This window comes from Pelodiscus sinensis, chromosome 27, assembly GCF_052426305.1.
Source record: "Pelodiscus sinensis isolate ZL-2025 chromosome 27, ASM5242630v1, whole genome shotgun sequence".
NCBI classification, from domain to species: Eukaryota; Metazoa; Chordata; order Testudines; family Trionychidae; genus Pelodiscus; species Pelodiscus sinensis.
Window position 1 is genome coordinate 14727543 of NC_143078.1, and position 17891 is coordinate 14745433.

The 17891-nt window shown below is 64.9% G+C and overlaps 2 protein-coding genes across 2 annotated transcripts in view; one reads left to right on the plus strand and one right to left on the minus strand.

Annotated features, from left to right (window-relative positions):
* Positions 1-928: 928 nt before the first annotated feature.
* GPR37L1 (G protein-coupled receptor 37 like 1) lies at positions 929-6684 on the plus strand. The gene is made up of 2 exons (XM_075910210.2): positions 929-1824; positions 5351-6684. Exons 1-2 carry the CDS (start codon positions 1081-1083, stop codon positions 6164-6166), a joined length of 1560 nt encoding a protein of 519 aa, XP_075766325.2. The 5' UTR covers positions 929-1080; the 3' UTR covers positions 6167-6684.
* A 3996-nt stretch (positions 6685-10680) lies between these two features.
* Positions 10681-17891, minus strand: part of ARL8A (ARF like GTPase 8A) — a 40636-nt gene continuing 33425 nt past the window's right edge. Inside the window, exons 4-7 of the mRNA XM_075910233.2 lie at positions 16465-16558; positions 14798-14865; positions 13099-13169; positions 10681-12744 (exon numbers count right to left, since the gene is read on the minus strand). Of these exons, the coding sequence (XP_075766348.1) occupies positions 12695-12744; positions 13099-13169; positions 14798-14865; positions 16465-16558 (283 nt within the window). The 3' untranslated portion in view covers positions 10681-12694. The remainder of the gene's footprint in view (positions 12745-13098; positions 13170-14797; positions 14866-16464; positions 16559-17891) is intronic.

Genomic DNA, 17891 nt, shown 5'->3' on the forward strand with positions numbered 1-17891 from the left:
CGCCTGGCGATGGACCAGAGTCGGTGCGTTGGGAATTAGGCCTGGCTGGTGGAGGAAATGGGAGGAGGGGCCAGTCTGCGTTCAGCCCCTTGCGGGGCTTGGCTCCTGACTCCAGCTGTGCTCAGTAGGCCATACCACCCGTGTCCTGGTTTGGGACACCACCTGCTGGACCCCACGGGTCTCTCCCAACAGCCATGAGTGTGATTATTTCACATTTACACTGCGGCACCACCTAGGGGTGCAAGGTGCTGCACAAAGCTTTGCTGGCCGGCCGATCGCTCCGGGCAGGGGCAGGGCCGGGGCCACGTACCATCGGGCACATGAACGAGAGCGGCCCGCCCCGAGCAAACGGCTGCACAAGCTCTCCCCGCAGGGAGGATGAGCGAGCCCCGGCCTGGGGGCCAGCCAGGAGTCATGGATGCCGGGAGTAGGGGTGAGAGCCTGCAGCCTAGAACAGAGCGGAGCTGGGAGAGCGCCAGGCAGGGGGACAAATCACGTCCTCGTCGTGTCTGCACGTCCCTGGGCATCGGAGGGGTGTCGCTCTCCCCCTCCGATGGGTGGGGCTCGGCCTTGCACTCGCTTTGGGGGTTCCCCCGCATTTCTCGCGGCGTTGCTCTGTTCTCGGGGCGTCGCTCCCGCTACGTCCCTTGCCCCATGGTCACAGCTGGGCCCCAGCGTGGTCTGTGTCTGCCTGGGCCGTGGGGCATGCTCTGGGTGGATGGCGTGCTCTGCATGGGCCAGGATTGGCCAAGCTCCCTCCGTCCCCACGGCTCCAAGCTCCAGAGATCCCAGAACCCCCCTCTCTGTGGCTGCTCTGGTGAGTTGCCTTGCGGCCACCAGAGGGCCTGGGGCTCCATCAAGGGCCCAGTTTGCTGGGGGGGGGGGGGGGGGGGGAACAATTATTATTCCAGCCAGAGCTCTGCGGAGAACCCAGAGCGGCCGTGGAGCTGGGAGAGCAGGCTGCAGCCGCCCTGCCTCCAGGCGCACCCCACGCAGCCCCTCCCCTCCTCCTCCGAGTTGGGGAACTTTCCCTGCCTCTCCGCAGCCCCCGGCTCGGGGCGGCCTCTGCTTAGCAGAGCGATGCCTGTGCCTTGGCTGCTCGTGTTTTCGCTGCTGGGGCTGCCGTTCCCGGGGGCTGTGGCGAAGCCGGGCAGTGCCCTACTGACCCTGGGAGGCCGTGCCCAGCGCGGGGACGGAGGAGATGGGCTGGAGCTCCCAGACGGTGCTCTGTTGGGATCCCCTGGGCAAGAGCGGCGCCCCCGGGACGGTCAGGGGGTCCCGCCCGCCGCAGACGAGCGGCCGACGAGGGAGAGGCTGCGCAGAGGCACAGAGGACGAGGACTCCAAGTCCGTCCAGCAGTACATGCCAGGCATCCGGGTGGAGTTCCCCCGGCCCATCAGCCCTGCCAGTCTGCGGCCCACCAAGCCGCTGGTGCCAGCCAGCGCCGACCCCGCGGAGCAGCAAGAGAGGAGCCGCACAGACCTGGAAGGCACAGTCCCTCGGGGCAACCCCCCCACGGCGCCGGACAAGCGGCTGCAGATCCAGAACCCCCTGTACCCGGTGACGGAGAACTCCTACAGCGCCTATGCCGTCATGTTCCTCTCCCTCGTCGTCTTCGCCGTGGGCATCGTCGGCAACCTGGCCGTCATGTGCATCGTCTGGCACAGCTACTACCTGAAGAGCGCCTGGAACTCCATCCTGGCCAGCCTGGCTCTCTGGGATTTCCTCATCCTCTTCTTCTGCCTCCCCGTCGTCATCTTCAACGAGATCACCAAGACACGGCTGCTGGGGGACCTCTCCTGCCGCGTCGTGCCCTTCCTGGAGGTAAGGGGCGGGCGGGGGGTCCGGCAGGTGGCGTGTGCTAGCCCTGGGGTGTGCAGTGAGACCGGACCCCGGCGGATGTCGGGAGAGCCGGCTGAGCCAGGGAGGAGAAAGGGGGGTGTGATTGCAGGGCACTTGGGTACTGCAGGGTGTTGTGGGGCCCGTCAGCTCCTTGTGTTCCAAATCAAGACACCGAGGTCAGCACCGGCCCGACACACGGGAAAACAGGCCGGCCTGAAAGAGCCGGATCCGCAGTGCCTCCGCCCTGGCTCCCTCGCAGTCAGCTTGATTTGGGGGCGGCGGGGGGGTCTTTGGGGGAGACAGCAGCTGACACAGGGTCCTGCCGTGCTGTGGCCCACACAGACCCGGGCTAGCGGTGCCCTGGCTTGGGAAATGACCCAGCGCAGGGAAGCTGCAGCAGCAAGGGTGGCACCCAGGGGTGCACAGAGGTTTTGGGGGAGGACAGAGGCAAAATCTGAAATTGAGCCCCCCCAAAACCTGCCACTGAGGGGATGCAGCAGGGGAGGTGGGGTTGCAGAGGGAGGGCTCCATGCTCACCCCACAACCGCTGCTCCTGTCCCATGAGGCTGGGCCCAGCTCCCGGCTCTGGGTGTTGCCGTCGGGCACAGGGGCTGGCATCCCCGGGCCTCCTCGAGTGGGGCAGAGACCCCGCTCGCCAGGTCCCAGGGCCACTTGGCTTAGGACAACCTGCCCCTTCCCCGCCCCCCGGTGTGGTCACAGCCGCCAGGCCTCCCGCTAGCTAGGTCGGCCGCACAGCCCCCCTTCCCCGGCAGGGCGGGGGGCTCCGCCTGTGGCTAGTTCAAAGGCCACGCCGGGGCGAAGGGGGGTGGGTGGGGAGGGGACATCGTGTGGGGAGGTTGCCCTGCAGAAAGGAGCTTTTGTCACCATGGAGAGCCCCTGCGGGCGAGCCCAGGAAACCCCCCTGCCACCTGCACTGAGATCACGGGGGGGGGGTCAAATGGGGCTGGGCATGGGGGCGCCTGTGTCTCCCCTCCCAACCGCGCTGGCCCCCCCACTAGCACAGAGCTGGTGAGAGAGAGACCAGAGACCCCCGCTCCCCACGGAAAGCGCCTGTTAGCATGGGGGGGGGGGGGCGCAGCCAGCCTGCATGCAGCTCTGTCTCTCTGATGCATGGGGGGGAGCCAGCGCCCCAGCTCATGTATGGGCCAGAGCACCACTGGAGTCCAGGGGCCGGGTGCCCAGCTGCCCTGCACCGGCCGGAGAGCGGGCCCTAGGGGCCGATTCGGCTCCGCGGGGCAGGGCGGGGGGGGGGTCTTTGTAGTTTCTGCCCAGTGCAATGACGCGTCGCAGGGCTCCGGGGGAGATCCCTGGAAATCCGTGGGGTGAAAGCCACCCCCTGCAGAGGCCAGTACACGGCTCCCCAGGGCTGGGCGGGTTGCAGGGGGCAGCAGGAGACTCCCATGGGGGAATCCCAGCCCTGAAGAACGGCCGCTCAGACTCCCAGTGCTCTGCGGGGGGCGGGGGAAGAGGCCCGGGCGGGGCAGCCAGCTGTGAGTGACGCGGCGGCCCAGCAGCCCGCGTTCACGGCACATTCGGCGGTGGCGGTGGCAGGGACAATGGGCCGTGGTGTGTGGCTATGTCAGGCTGGGCTCACAGGCAGTACCGGGGGTCCCCCCACAACCTGACTCTGTCTTCCTGCACTGGGAAGCACCCCCTCAGCTGCTCAATAGAGGTTAATTTCCTGGCGCCGGGCAAGGAGAACCCCTGTCCTTCCTCTTGTCGGTCAGACCGGGGGGGAGGGAGGGTGGGGAAGGGACTGGGAGGAGGGGGTAGGCTGGGCAAGGGAAGAGCCCCCCAGGGGTGATGGCCTGGGGCTGTGCCTAGCGAGAGAGGTGCCCCGACCTCCCCCTTAGGCATCACTGCCCCGACGCGCCCCCCCCCCATTCAAAGTGGCCCCCACCTCTCACATCGGCCGAGTTCATCTGCGCGCTCTCTGTCCGCGTGTACGTGCAGCGCCTGGCACAGCAGGGCCACGGGCTGGAGGCCACCACTCTCCTGGCTCTGCCAGCAGCTGGGGGCCCCGGGCAGGGCACGCTGACCTCAGAGATGAGCACCCTGGGCCGGGGGGGCGGCTGCAGAAGGAACAGCCTTGGGTCACTGCTGATGGGGTGAGCGCCACTGCCAGGGCAGCAGGCACGGTGGGGCACAGCTTGGACGGGCAGCGTGGGCGTACGGGAGCAAGGGGGAACGCAGGCTGGCGGTGGCACCAGGCGGGGTCTGTGCCAGGAGACCCAGGAGAGCAACGGTTAAAAAAGGCTACGTTATTTTTTTTAAAAGGGCCGAAGTCGGCCATTTGCTGCGCAGGCCGGTGCAGCTGCTCACGAGGGACCCTCCTAGCCTCGGGGTCTCCCTCTGGGCCGGGGGGGCTGCCAGAGCCCAGCGAACTCACATGCGGGGCGACGGGGGGCTGGATGCGCTCTACCTGTTGGCTTATGTTGCATGTGATTTCTACTGTCCTGTAGTAACCCCGTGGGTGGGCCTCAGTTTCCCTGGGCACTGCGCCAATAGCCAGATGGGGGTGGGCACATTGGGGTCACAGCCTCCCCCACATCCACAATGGCTGCAGGGGGAGACTGCATGCTGGGGGGGGGTGAGTCTCATTGGCTTGGGGGGCAGGGCCTTTGGCTCTGGGCCCCTCTTCGTACTGACCGCTCCTGGTTCCTGCACTAACAGGTCTGCCTGCGCTGTGTCCCCCCGGGCCCATAACCCTCTGTTCTCCCTGCTGGCTGAGTCTCGTGTCTGGGTGGGGGTGCAGGGTCGTGGGCCTCCCCCCTCGGGGACACAGGGAAGGGAAAGTGCCGTTCCCTTCGCACAGGGGCGGTGGGGCTGGGGCAGGGCTGGCACGGTGGCTGCGGAGCGGCTGTTGATGTTTATTTTCATTGCGAACCCTCCCAGAACTTACCAATTGTCCCCTTCCTTTGGCAGAGGGAGTGTTTTCCCGGGTTTCTCAATGCAGCGGAAATGCCCAGGGGCTGGTTTGGGACAAGAACAGCTCTGGCTTGTTCAGCACATGGGGGGCGGGGAGCGGCGCACGGGAAGACCTGGAGCACGTAGCTGGTGGCCTGCAAGGAGCTGGCGGGTGGGCCGGAGACACGTGGCTGATCCTGAGCCTTGCTCCCCTCGTTTCCAGCCTTGAACAAACGTCCCACCCACACCTGCTCCCTCCCAGGTGCTGGGGGGGCCCGTGTAATATCCGAGCAGGGTGCGGAAGGATCTCTGGCTGCAGCCGCCTCTTAGGCCCGCGTGTTGCACGCTCACCAGCGCGTGTGCACACTGGGTCGGAACTGGTCAATTGGGGCAGATGTGGGGGAAAAGTCCTGGGAGCTCCCCTAACCTGCGTCTGGGCAGTGTGCTCACTGGAGAGTGAAAAGGGACCTTAAAAACTTCCCTCTCACCAGCTGGGCAGGCCTGCTGGGTCTCCATCCTGTGCGACCCGGTCTCCATTCGGAGCCAGTGACCCCAGCCTGTCTGTTCTCCATGTCCCCAGGTGTCTTCCTTGGGTGTCACCACCTTCAGCCTGTGCGCCCTGGGCATCGACAGGTTCCACGCAGCCACCAGCCCCCAGCTCAAGATGCGGCCGATCGAGCAGTGCCAATCCATCCTCGCCAAGCTGGCCGTCATCTGGGTGGGCTCCATGACGCTCTCGGTGCCGGAGATTCTCCTCTGGCAGCTGGCCCGGGACACGTCGCCGGTCTCAGGGCTGGTGACTGAGTACTGCACCATGAAGCCTTCCACGGCGCTGCCGGAGTCCGTCTACTCCCTGGTCCTCACCTACCAGAACGCCAGGATGTGGTGGTACTTCGGCTGCTACTTCTGCCTGCCCATCCTCTTCACCGTCAGCTGCCAGCTGGTGACCCGGCGGATCAGCAGTGCCGAGAAGAAGGCGGAGTGCCGCGGCTCCAAGCACGGCCAGTGCGAGAGGCAGCTCAACTGCACGGTCATCGGCCTGACGGTCATCTACGGCCTGTGCACCGTCCCCGAGAACGTCTGCAACGTGGTGGTGGCCTACCTGTCCCCAGACATGTCCAAGCAGACCTTGGACCTGCTCAGCCTCATCAACCAGTTCTTCTTGTTCTTCAAGTGCTCCGTGACCCCCGTGCTGCTCCTCTGCCTCTGCAAGCCGCTGGGCCAGGCCTTCATGGACTGCTGCTGCTGCTGCTGCGAGGAGTGTGGCCAGGACGTGGCCTCCAGCGAGGGCAGCAGCTCTGACAGCAAGCTGAAGACGGAGATGTCCTCTTCCATCTTCTTCGACAGGCCCAGGGAGCCGCCGCCCCCGATCCTGGCCCTCGGCACGCCTTGCTAAGCCCCGCGCACCCCGAGGGAGGCCGGATTGTTCCCTTGACGTATCCCAAGACCAAACATTGTTAGTCTCAGTGTGTGCACACGAACCGACGGGCGGAGAGGGAGCAGGGCGTCTTCACGCCCACCGTGGGCTTGCTTGGTACCCAGCAAGGACGTTAGAGCCGTTGCCAGCTGATGTGGCTTCATAGTTCTCCTGCCTTTACTAGAGAGTCATCAAGGCCACCCGCATCTTCCTGTTGTGCTTCCCCGGCATGGCCCCTGGGGGTTGCTGACCAGGCTAAAGGGGTGTCTTGGAAAGGACCCGCTGGCAGCACTTCCAGGGCGGAGAGGTCCCCCAGTGTCTCCTAGAGGAGGTAGCAACTAGTAACCTCTCCGACATATCCTGGGGGCTCAGCGTCCTCCTTCTTCCCCAGACCCTCCTCCAAACTGGGGGGCAGCCGATGAAAAGCCTCCTGTAGGATCTAAACTGTCTCCTGTACGAGTACCGTGTCCTCAATAAATCGCTAACCTAGAACAAGGGCCTCCGGCGAGGCTGGTTCTTGAATGCCGTAGCTGCGGGCTGGGCTCTGAGCCGCCCATCGCACATCAAATTGCCTGTGGGTGCCAGCCCACCTGGTCTGGCTTTAGACCAGCGCACTCCACGTGGTGCCTCCCTCCACTGTGGGCATGGGGAGCCAGTGGCCCGGGCTGGGGGGAGAGGGGCTGGCTAGAGAGGCAGGGAATCTAAGGGGCTTGGTCAGAAGGTGGGGAGCAGAGGGGTTTGGAGAGGGGGAGGGAAGTCCCAGGGGGTTGCAGGGAGCCCCGGCCTGGCCCGGCCGGCTGCTGCCCTAGAGCATAGGGCACAAGCTCCCTGTCTCGCCCCTCTCCTCTCCGCGCCAACAGAGCGTCCGGCAGCCTCCATATGGCACCTGAGCCTTTTGTGAGGCAGGGGAAGGAGCCGGGCTGAGCTGCGGGCTCACAAAGCAGGCATTCTGCGCAGCCTGGCTCCGGCTCCACCCGCTCCCTGGCAGCGCAGAACCACCAAGAACCTCCTTTGGCTGTTCCTCACTGGGCAGTGCAGGAGGCTGCTCTCGGTGCCCGCTGGCCATGCCCTGGAAAGACCCCCTTGCACACCAGCAAGGAAAACAGTGACGCCCAGCGCATCCTCGTGCCCGCTCTCTGAGCCCGCTGGCCGTGCCCGGGAAAGACCCCCTTGCACACCAGCAAGGAAAACAGTGACGCCCAGCGCATCCTCGGGCAGCCCAGCACAGGCTCCCTCGCCCCAGGTGCTGAACCCCCCTGGCTTGGCTCCCAGGGTTGCTCTTGGCCACCCAGACAAGGAGAGTTTTGGTTTTTTGCCCCAGGCTGGCAGGAGAACCGTGTCAGCCACCCCGAGAACTAGCCCCCAACCACCCCCCAGCTTGGGTGGAGCTGCGGGCGCTGGGAGCTCTGAACGGGCAGCCAACGGCTGCCCCAGTGGCACGGCCCAGCTCCCTGCACTGACCCGGTGGAGCGAGGCTGCGTTCCTGCCCCCTCTGCCGCAGCCCCACGGGTCAGAAATCAGCCGGTCCCAGCAGGCCAGTGCAGAGGGGGCCGGGGGGAGGCCATGCGGCTTGCCCAGGGCTTCGCTTGGCGAACGCTCCAACTGCAAAGGGTTTTGACCCCACTGCTGCCATCGCCCCAGCCCCAGCCGGGGACGCTTGCGCTGACCAGCCCCCGGCCCCACTTCCGTCCGGTGCCCCAGCTCCAGGAGGCTGTAAGTGATGGCACCCTCCAGCCACCAGGCCTGCAAAATCACGGCTCAGGCGCCAGCCCCCGGCAGGTTAGCGAACTGGCTCGGGACGCCTCCCCCGCCACACGGTGTGCCTGCCTCCAGGCCAGCGACGGAGCCTGTGGTCCCTGCCACGCTGGGCTGGAGACACCCGCTGGGTCGCCCTGGGCCTGGCGGAACCGGGCGGGCAACGGGGCCGTGGTGCCCTGGCTGCAGCAGCTGGGGACGTAAGCTCGTGGCCCCGGCTCAGGGATGTAAAGCTCCTTGTTCTCCGGCCTCGGCGGCCACCCCCGGCCCCTGAAATGCCGCGGGCAGAGGGAGGCGGTTGCTAAGGGATGGGCCGAAGCCCCAGGAGCTCAGCGAGGGCTTTGTCCAGGGAACAACACCCGCCCGGTTCCCCGTTGCCAAGGAGACAGAAGCCCCGGGCTTTGTTTAGGGCGCATGAGGTCCGACCCCCCCGCCCCGCTCGCTCCCACGGCGACCAGCGCTCGCCGGCCCCTCATCCCCAGCGCATCCAGGGCCCTGGTGCTGGGGCCCCCCCTCAGGCCCTTCCAGTGGGACTCCAGGGGACGTGGGGGCCACAGGCTGCCAAGGAAACAGGGCCCGGGGGCGCCGTGAGCACAGGCGACATGGCGAGAGGCAGCTGCCTGGCTGGGCCGTGCCCTGGGCGCCTCGCTAGCCCAGCATCCCAGCAGTGGCATGTGTGTGTGGGGGGGTGCTACCCTTCTAGCCCCCCACTCCCTTCCCAGAGCCAGGCTGCCCTGCATGGGGCGGAGGGGTAGACTGCCCCCCCCCCCCCACCAGGGCTGGTACAGGAGAGCTTTCCCCCATGCCCGTAAGGCAGATTCCCGGCTGGGGGCTGGGCCAGCTGGCTGGGGCAATGCAGGAGGAAGGCTGCCGGGTGGGGGAAGCTGCCTTCGTGGTTCTGGCTGTGCTGGCTTGGCCTGAGCCGGGGCCAGGGGAACAATGCAGGCCTTGTCTGGGAGCTGGGCTGGCCGCGGGAGGCTGGGAAAAGCGGGGAGGGGAGGGGCAGCCGAAGGCCGGGTGCGGAGTGGCTGCCGTGTGCAAACAGGGCTGCCATCTGCCTGCGGGGGCCCTGGGGCAGGAGGCACTTGCCCCAGCCCACCAGTGGAGGGCAGAGGAAAGGCCCCAGGGGCTGAGTGGGTGCAGGATGGAGAACAGGAAGGGGCCAAAGCCAGCACCTGTGGCCCTGGCTTTGCCTGGCCCCAGAGCATGGCCCCCTCCGATGCCCTGGGCTCTCATGGCTACCCCCACCCAGTAGGGCAGTCAGGATGGGGGGGGTGTCACTCCACTTCCCCACCTTGCTCCTTCAGCCCCTGGAGCCCACGGCCACACCCCAGGCTCAGGCACAGTGCCCCCCCCCCCCCACAGACAGGTAAGAACCTGTAGAATTCCCCCCAAAAGGGACAGACACCTTCCCCCCCCCCCCCGTCACTTCCTAGCACTGGGGGAATGGCCCTGCTCTGGTCACTGGGTAGGACAGGGCACAATTGCCTCGGGGGGGGAGGGGGGCTCCCCTCAGCAACCCCCCTCCCTCCTCATGGCTGGCAGCCAACCCCGTGCCCAGGCCACGAGCGAGATGGACCAGGCCCATCCGACTGGCTGGAGGCGGATTCTGGGCTGGGCTAGCAGGGAGGAGCAAGGTCCCTGGAGAGCACACAGGGCACAGGAGCCCGCGGCGCAAACGTTTCCAGCCCGGCCCTGCACGCTCACAGCACGGGGCCCTGCTGTCCTGTCCCTGCACCAAGCCCCGCGGCCGACGGAGCAGGGCCTGGGGCCCAACTGCAGCGTGGAGGGGCAGATACACAAGGGCAGGGGTGGCCTTGCAGCACAGACCAGCCTGGCCTTGCAGCTTCCCCCAGTGCCCCTCAAGAGACCGGCGGGAGGGGCTGGCACTGTCCCCCCCCCGGGAGATGCCCCGTGCGCTGCCAGCATGGGATGTGCTGCTGGAGTTTCTCCCGGCAGCACTTGGTGTCTCTCCAAGGCTTACTCAGAAGAGCCAGCGGGCCGGGCAAGGAAGCATGGGAGGAACGAGGCTTGGTTGGTTGGCAGAGGCTCCTCTTAAAGGGGCCCATCCCATCCCACTGCTGGGGGGCCAGGACCCGCCCCGCTGGGGCTTACACGCTGCAAAGCAAGGGCAGGGTGGGCAGGGGGCTAGCTGAGCCGCAGGAGGGCCTTCTGCCATCACAGGCTGCAACCCAAGCAGGGCCCAGTGGCAACAGAGCCTAGGGAGCAGCCGCTCTCCGAACACGAGCCAGGGGCAGCCTCAGGCACCCTCCCAGAAGCAGCCGTGGGCCCAGGTCACCGCACCCGGCCTGCAGAGATGCCTTCTGCCCAGCCCCATGCCAAGCAAGATGTGTGCCCGCTTCCCCCGGCCAGGCCCCACAGAGACCAGGCAAGGCGAGGAGGGCGGTGTGGGGCAGCCCTACCACCCTCCCTCTCCACCCGCAGGGCCCAGGGCAAGGAAGGGAAACCCCTCCCCAACCTTCCCAGTCGTCTCTAGCACAGCCGGACGATCCGACCCTTCGGTGGCTAACGGGAGGGGAGCATGGGGGTGAGACCCACCACCTGCCCCTGCTCAGAACGACCTCCCTCCGCCGTGACCGCCAGCGCCAGCTGCTCTCCGTGGGCCAGAGGCCAGCGTAACCATGCCAACCCTGGCGGGGGGTCCGTGGGCCGAGCCCACAGCCAGCTGCACCGCCGGCTGGCGAGAGAACAGGAAAGGAGACCACGGCGCGCTCCTCCCCCAACACAAAACTGTTAATTTATTATGATTAGGCGGCCAAAATAATTGTACAGTTACAAGACTCATTCCCCACCAGAGAAGGTCAATAGGAGCCAAAAAATCTCTCCTGCCAAAGGAATAGTGACACCACTTTCCAAGTCATTCAGTAACCCCTGGGGATGGCTCCTTGTGCAATTCTGCGAGAACAAGAAGAGAACAAAGCAGTCTGGAAACTCCCCCCCCTCCCGCCCCCAATCCCCGGGCCGGTGCAGCTCTGTGCAGGGTGGGGGCCTTGGCAGGGGAACCCATGGCTTTTACAGGGCTCTCTGCTCCCCCCCTGCCCAGGGCGGGATGGAAAGAGGCAGGCTGTGCACGGCAGAAGTCTCACGGTCCTGTCCCTTCGCCCCCAGCCTGCTCCGGGAGAGCTGGCTCCAACACAGGATAGAAGTCAACGGGGCTGGAGCAAAGAGGCGCTCCCGTCCCTCCTGCCAGCCCCGGCCTGCCGCTGCCCGGAGACCAGGGCTGTACAGAGGGCAAGGAAGTCCTGCTGTTCCGGGAGCCAGGCTTTCCTCTGACCCCTGCGCACTGGGGGAAGCCAGCGCCCCTCGGCACGCCATGCCTGTGCCCCTCTGGGGCTGTGACGGAAGTGGGGCAGCAGGCCAGCGTGTGCTAGTGCGCAAGAGGCCCGAGGATCGGAACACAGCCGGGCCGGCTGCAGGGCAAAGCAATGGGGTATCTTCCAAGGCAGTCCTGGGACCCCACGACCCCGAGCAGCCCTGCTGTGCTGAGACTGTGGGCAGACACATGCCCCTTCTGCCACCCCTGCCCCAGAGCTTCCCCAGAACCGGGCACACAGGGCAATCCCCCCTTGCTCCCAGACTGGGCAGGACGGGGCAGGTGTCTACAGCTCCTGGACTCACAAGGGGGATGGGGTCTCTGGTTGCCACACACAAGCTAAGGGGGGATCCCCTCGGCAGGGCCCAATTCCCCTGACCCCATGGAGATGGATGAGGCTGGAAGAGGTTTCCCATCTCTGACCCCAAGGTGGGGAGGGGATCCCTGCCTGCAGACTCTGGGTCACAGGGAGAGGGGAGGCCCTTCCTCAGAGCTTTGCTCTCAGCTTCACCTCCACAGCGCTGACCGCGCCCCGGGCGGAGGGGCTGGCCCCATGGCTGAGCCAACCACACAGGCCACGGGAGAGCAGGGTGGCATGGGCGGCACACCGGCCCCTGTGCAGGCCTGGCTCCCTCGCCGGGCTGCAGGTACCAGCTCAGCCGCATCCCCATGCTCGGCCGCCCCGCGGTCCTGCCTTCCTGCGCGGCGTGGGCCTCGCGAGGGGTCAGGACTTCGGGGCCTGGGTCGCAGGAAGGGAGCTGCCCCCCGAGCCAGCCCGAGTGTGGGATCGAAAGGCTCCATGCCCAGGGAGGGGGCAGAGGCCAAGAGGCGAGGAGAGGCAGGGCACAGCGCCGACTCTCCACAGCCTGGCCAAGGCTGAAGAGCACAACCGCCCCCCTCTCCTCGCCACGTCTCCCTCTCCCCCAGGGCGGTGTCCATGTGCCGCATGGAGAAGGCTCCGCTCCGCCGGCAGTGGCCGTTTCAGAGGCTTGCGGGGGAGTCCAAGGGCCCCAGGCTTGGAGGAATGCCCCCTCCGGAGCCTGCCAGCAGCAAGGCATGGCCCGGCCCGGCCGCTCCGCCCTCCCAATACTGCCTTTGGGGCTCACCCCCCAGCCCTGCTACGGCCACAGGGCCCAGTCTGGTAACAGCATAATTGCTTAAATTAAAATATATATACATATATATACTGTGTACACACCGACCACAACAGAACAGTGCCAAACGGGGGGACAGGAGTCCAACAGCTTCTTTACAATAAAAACAGGAGCTCCGCCTTAGCAGGAGCAGAGCCTGGAGTCCCCTAAAATACCCATCTAGAGAGAGAGATGGAGAGAGAGGGACAGAGCAGGGGACAGAGAGAAGGGGGCGTGGGCTTGGACAATGGCATCTTCCCGCTCCGAGGCGCGGTCCCCGGGCTCTCAGCTTCGCCTGGACTTTGAGTGCTGAATAAGCCACTGTAGGGTGATGTCTGCAAAGGCAACGCACAGAGTTACCGCCCGCAAAGGGCGGGGGGCCCCCTCCTTCCCCTCCGGGGTGGGGCTCCCCAGGGGCTGGCGGCCTGGCACGCCCCCTGCTCTCGCCTGCATTCCCACCGCTGCTCTGTGGCAGCGTCCCCCCCGCCCTGGGAACCTGGCGGCTCCCCCAGCTCCGTGGGTGGGGAGGGTAGGCACCAAGAGATGAGACATGACACTTCTGCCCCATTTTGCCCCCTCCTGAGGAGCCAAATGCCAAGGGCTGAGCTCACCCCCTGAGGCGGAAACGGCCGGGGTTCCCCAGCCCAGCCCGACTGCGGCCCACAGCCCGACTGCGGCCTGCCACTCACCGATGTTGTCCTTTTCTTTGCAGGAGATGGAATAGCAACAAATCTCTCGGTCCTGGATGGCAGACAGGTTCCTGCGGGGGAGAGGGTGTCGTGAGCGCACGCGGCTCAGTGCAGACTCTGGCTGCTCCCATCGGAGCAGGTCCAAGGCCCCGAAGGAGCAATCCCTTTTGTTAGGGGCCCCCGTCCACCCTCACAGGCCCCCGCTACGGGGCCAGATGCTGGCTCAGATGGGTCTTGTCAACAGGCTTGCAGCAAAGAAAAGCTTCCTGACAAATGGACCCAAGCCCCGAACATGAGCCCACAGGGCGGGCTGCCTGTTCCCCAGCCGCCATTACAGCTTGTCCCACACGCACACAGAAGCCAAGGCCTGGGGTCCAACCCGCGGGCACCAGGCCAGGCTCCCCCCGGCAAGTGGGCAAGTGCCCCCCCGCTATTGAATGCGTCAGACCCTCCCAAACCGGCATCACTACAACAGCAGCGGGTGCGGGGCCTGGCTCCAGCCCTGCCGAGAGCGCTTCTGCCGTCTGTAAGGAGCTGCGCTGCGGTGCCGCGAGCCAGCGCGGGCGGCGGGAAGCCTGGGGAATCGCTCTCCTACCACCGGGCGACCGGGCCCAGGCTCCTGCCAGCTGCAGGAGTTCCAGGGCACTGCCTCAGCGCAGTTCTCCCCGGCTCGTACTGCCACCAGGTCCCTACTTCCCCGCCCCACAAAGACCCGGATTTGCAGGCTTTGCGCCCAGGCCAGCTGCCCTGGCCGGGGGCAGAGCCAGGCTGTGCTATACCTGGGGCTGGAACCTGCCCCTTCTGCAACGAGAATGCAGGCAAAGCCTGCTCGAGCGCCCACCACCATGCCCGGCCCCGAGTCCCGGCACAGGAACACGGGGAGGGCTTTGCCGGGGCCCTGCCCACGCCAGGCTCCGCCCCGGGTGCCAGCCGCCCAGGCAGACAAACCCTGGGCCAGGCAGCCCAGCCGCAAGAGACAAGCTGCAGCACTGGTGCCACCATGTGGTCAAGGCCCAGAAAAGCTCAAGCTGAAGGACAGCTTGGCCCTGCCGCAGCAACTTTCAGCCAGGGACCCCTCGGCACCGCGGGCTGAGTGAGGCTGCCGCTGGACACCTAGCGCCCGTGTGGCAGAGCTGGGGCCGAACCGGGCCCCGGGCTCCCCTTTCCCACCGCTGGCTCTGGGTAAACGTGGCACTGCCACAGTGTTCAGCAGAGACAAGTTTACACGCACGCCGGGGGAGTGGGAGGGGGCGGTGCTCACAGGGAGCTGGATTTTAAGCTGGCTTCCGGTGAGCACTGGCTCCTGCCTCCTCTCGTTCCCCCCGTGCGGGGGGAGGCGGCCGCTCCGCAGGAACCAGCATGAGCAGGGAGCCATCTCGAAAGCCGGCTCCCTGCGCAGACCCGCTCCCCCTCCACTGCCTCTGATCAGAGGCAGCAGCTGGGGAGGAGCATGTCACCGTGGGGATTAACCCAAAGAGCCCAGGCTTAGGTAACTGTGTACACGGGTAGACGCTCACATCCCTAGCCAACGCCCCGCCAGCCCAGTGCCTGGGTCCGCACACCTGCCACCACGCAGCTCTGCTGGTGTTCTGGGACGGCTTCTCCGAAGCACCGTGTGAGCAAACTGGGCTCCAGTTCCCCCCCAGTCCCAGCTGCTTGGGAAGAGGAGAAAGCAGCCCCAGCTGGGAGCCGTACTTACATCATCTCAATGAGGTCCTTCTCATCCAAGGCGCCCGCCAGATCCCGCTTGTTCCCGAGCACTAGAACCTGTCGGGGGAACACCATGTTCAAATTCTCGGTGCCAGGCCCGCCCCAAGCCCGCTGGACTGAACGTGACTAGGCCGTGCGGCTGTCCCCCAAACACGCTGGAAGCTGGGAATCAGCCGGATATTAGCTCCCAGAGACACCAGCCAGGAGAGTAACCAACAGCCGGGCAGCTGTCAGCGGCCATCGCCCAGCAAGGAAATGACGCACCTGGAACTCAGCAATGCCCCAGACATGTCCGGACTTGTGCTCCCCAAGCAGGGTATAAAAACCAAACCCAAGGCCCATGCTTGGCCTCTCCTCTCCTGAGTTTCAAGGCTGAAATCTGCGTCCTATGAACGGCAATGCCCCGGGGGTGAGAAGGGCACGCCTTCCAAGGATACACTTCCTTCAGAGCAGTGACAAAACAGTTTGGGACAAGATTTTCTGCTTCCTTCGGAGAACCCTACGAAGCTGATGCCAGAGAAGGGCTGAGTTGGGGGTTGGTCAGAGCCTGGTTAATTGCAAAGCTAACCCCACCCTTCCTGTTTTGCTAACTCGCAAGAACATAAGCACGGCCAGACTGGGTCAGAGCAAAGGTCCATCTCGCCCAGTGTCCTGTCTGCGGACAGTGGCCAATACCAGGTGCCCCAGAGGGAGTGAACAGAACAAGTAATCCTCACGTGATCCCTCCCCTGTCATCCATTTCCAGACAGAGGCTAGCGACACCATCCGTACCCATCCTGGCTAATGGCCACTGATGGACCTAACCTCCATGAATTTATCCTGTTAGAGTCCTGGTCTTCACAACATCCTCTAGCGAGGAGTTCCACAGGTTGACTGTGGGTTGTGTGAAGAAAAGCTTCCTTTGTTTGTTTTAAACCTGCTGCCTATTCATGGCATTTGGTGACCCTTAACTCAAGTGCTTTTTCTTCCTAAATGAATGTTCTTGAAAGGCAGCGGGCACTCAAGGCCCTGAGAAGTGGCTCCAAGGGCTACATACAGCAGCAGGCACTTGATTTGGTTTAAACGCAACTCAGGATTGGCAGACGGCTCCGAACTCGCACAGACCCGCCGAGCAGCCCAGTCTGCCGCGGGGAAGGTGGGTTTGGGGATGAGATCCTGCGCTTTGCGTGCTGCCTGGAGCCGCACCCCTGCTGCATTTCTGAAGCACCAGTCCCCGTATCCGGAGGAACTTACAACTCAGACCTTGTGCCCTGCCCCCGCGCCCTGCTGGCCAGCCAAAACCCTCCCTGCAGCGTCCCAAACAAGACATTCCAACCAGCAGCCCCTCCTCGAGCAGCTCAGCGGGCACCTCGATCGCTCATAATCCCCACTCGACCGGCTGCTGTTCACACTCATTGCCTCCAGTCCAGCCAGCTGTCACAGGGCCAGCCAAGGGGACCACGGGCCTATGGGAAGCTGGATCATGATCTTCCTCAAGTGCCATTCCAGCCTGGACAGCGCCGGCCCACAAAGCCGCCTCTACTGCCCAAGGAGCGAGACGTTCTCGCAGACCCAGCTTTGCGGCTCGTGCGACCAAGCAGCCAAGGGAAAGCCCCAGAGGCCACTCCCCAAGCCTGGGAGACCCGCCCCTCTGCCCGAGGACCGGAGAGCACTTACTGGGATGCCCTGGAGCTGCGGCTTGTCAAGCAGGTTGTGAAGTTCGTTCTTCGAGGCCTCAATCTTCTCCTGGTCTGCAGCATCCACCATGTACCTGGCACGGGAAGGGAGTGTTAGCAGGAGCCTGGGCCGCTGGAAGTGCCTGTGATGCCCCATTACCAAGTGCTCTGGCCTCTTCAGAGCTGCTACCTCCCTGTCTCCACAGCTCCCAGGCCTGTGACCGGTCTGTCTCTGGAGCACCTGGATATTAGTCCCTGGTCCTCACTGTGTCACCAACCCACATCCCTCCCTGGACACCCCTGGGCTCTGACACCCTTCCGGAAAGCCCTGACGCGTCCTTGTGGGGCCAGGCCACAGGAACGAAAGCCCGTCATTAGCTCTCTCCCTGTCCAGAGCCAAGAGCTCTCCTGGGCACAGCAACTTCTCCGCAGCCGGCGCCGAACGCCACTAAGGGACCTCAGTCTCTGCTACACTTAATTAGATCATGCGAGCATTGGCGCCCGGGGCGGCGAAAAGTTTTGAGCACTGAGCACCGTGGATAAGTCGGCCTAATCCCTGTGTCCACGGGGCTAGCTAGCGGCTAGGGTAGCTGGAACATTCTTCCTTCCATCCGTCCGTCCAGCCAGCCCCTGCTGCACAGAAACCCCCCTTCCATCAAGGTAGGAAGGATCCTCGCTCCAGGGGCACAGCTGCAACCCAGACATCCCCGGGGTTTACCGTATGCAGCAGCCGCCACCACACCCGGCATCAGTGTTGCTGAAAAGCCAACAGGCGTGGGAACTGTATGCTGTGTGTGGGGAGTCTTACAAGCATTTCTGCAGCACAGGTCACTGTACTGGCTGGGGGCACTTCCCCGTGCTTAGTGTTACCCAGAAAGGCAGCATACACCGTACTCCATAACGCCAGCCAGGGTGGATGCCAGAGAGCCTACCGCCAGGAGACAGAGGCCACGCCTGTACTTACCGCACTGGAGATCCATCTTCCGGCATTCGATTTAGCCGGTCTAGGCAAGACCTACTAAATCGAAGGCTGAGGGTAGCACCGGTATTCCTCACAGTCGTGAGGCGTAAGGGAAGCCAGCAGGAACGTTCGCTCCCGTCGACCTCCCGCTGTGAAGACGGCGCCAAGCTCGGCTTAAAGGAAGGGAAGCGGACTCCAGCTACGTATTTTGCGGAGCTGGAGCGGCGTACAGCGTAGACCCGGCCAGAGAAACGAGAGCTACCAAGTTCTAAATGTGGCCAGGCTGGGCCCAGCCATATCCCCAGAGGGAGAGCCTGCTACAGAGCTCACCCCATTGCCATGTATCTGGGAAAACGGGACAAACTGGGAATAGAGTGCAGGAGCGAGGGCTGAGTGGTTTTCAATGGGAATTCCAGACAGCGCCTCTTGCACCGAGCCCGCCTAAGGGTAGCAAGGAGCTGCCGCCA

Bases quoted from the DNA above. Each gene is read 5' to 3' on its own strand.
- GPR37L1 (XM_075910210.2), top strand. From the start codon at position 1,081: ATGCCTGTGCCTTGGCTGCTCGTGTTTTCGCTGCTGGGGCTGCCGTTC. The intron at 1,825-5,350 runs GTAAGGGGCGGG...CCATGTCCCCAG, and splicing joins GCGTCGTGCCCTTCCTGGAG to GTGTCTTCCTTGGGTGTCAC.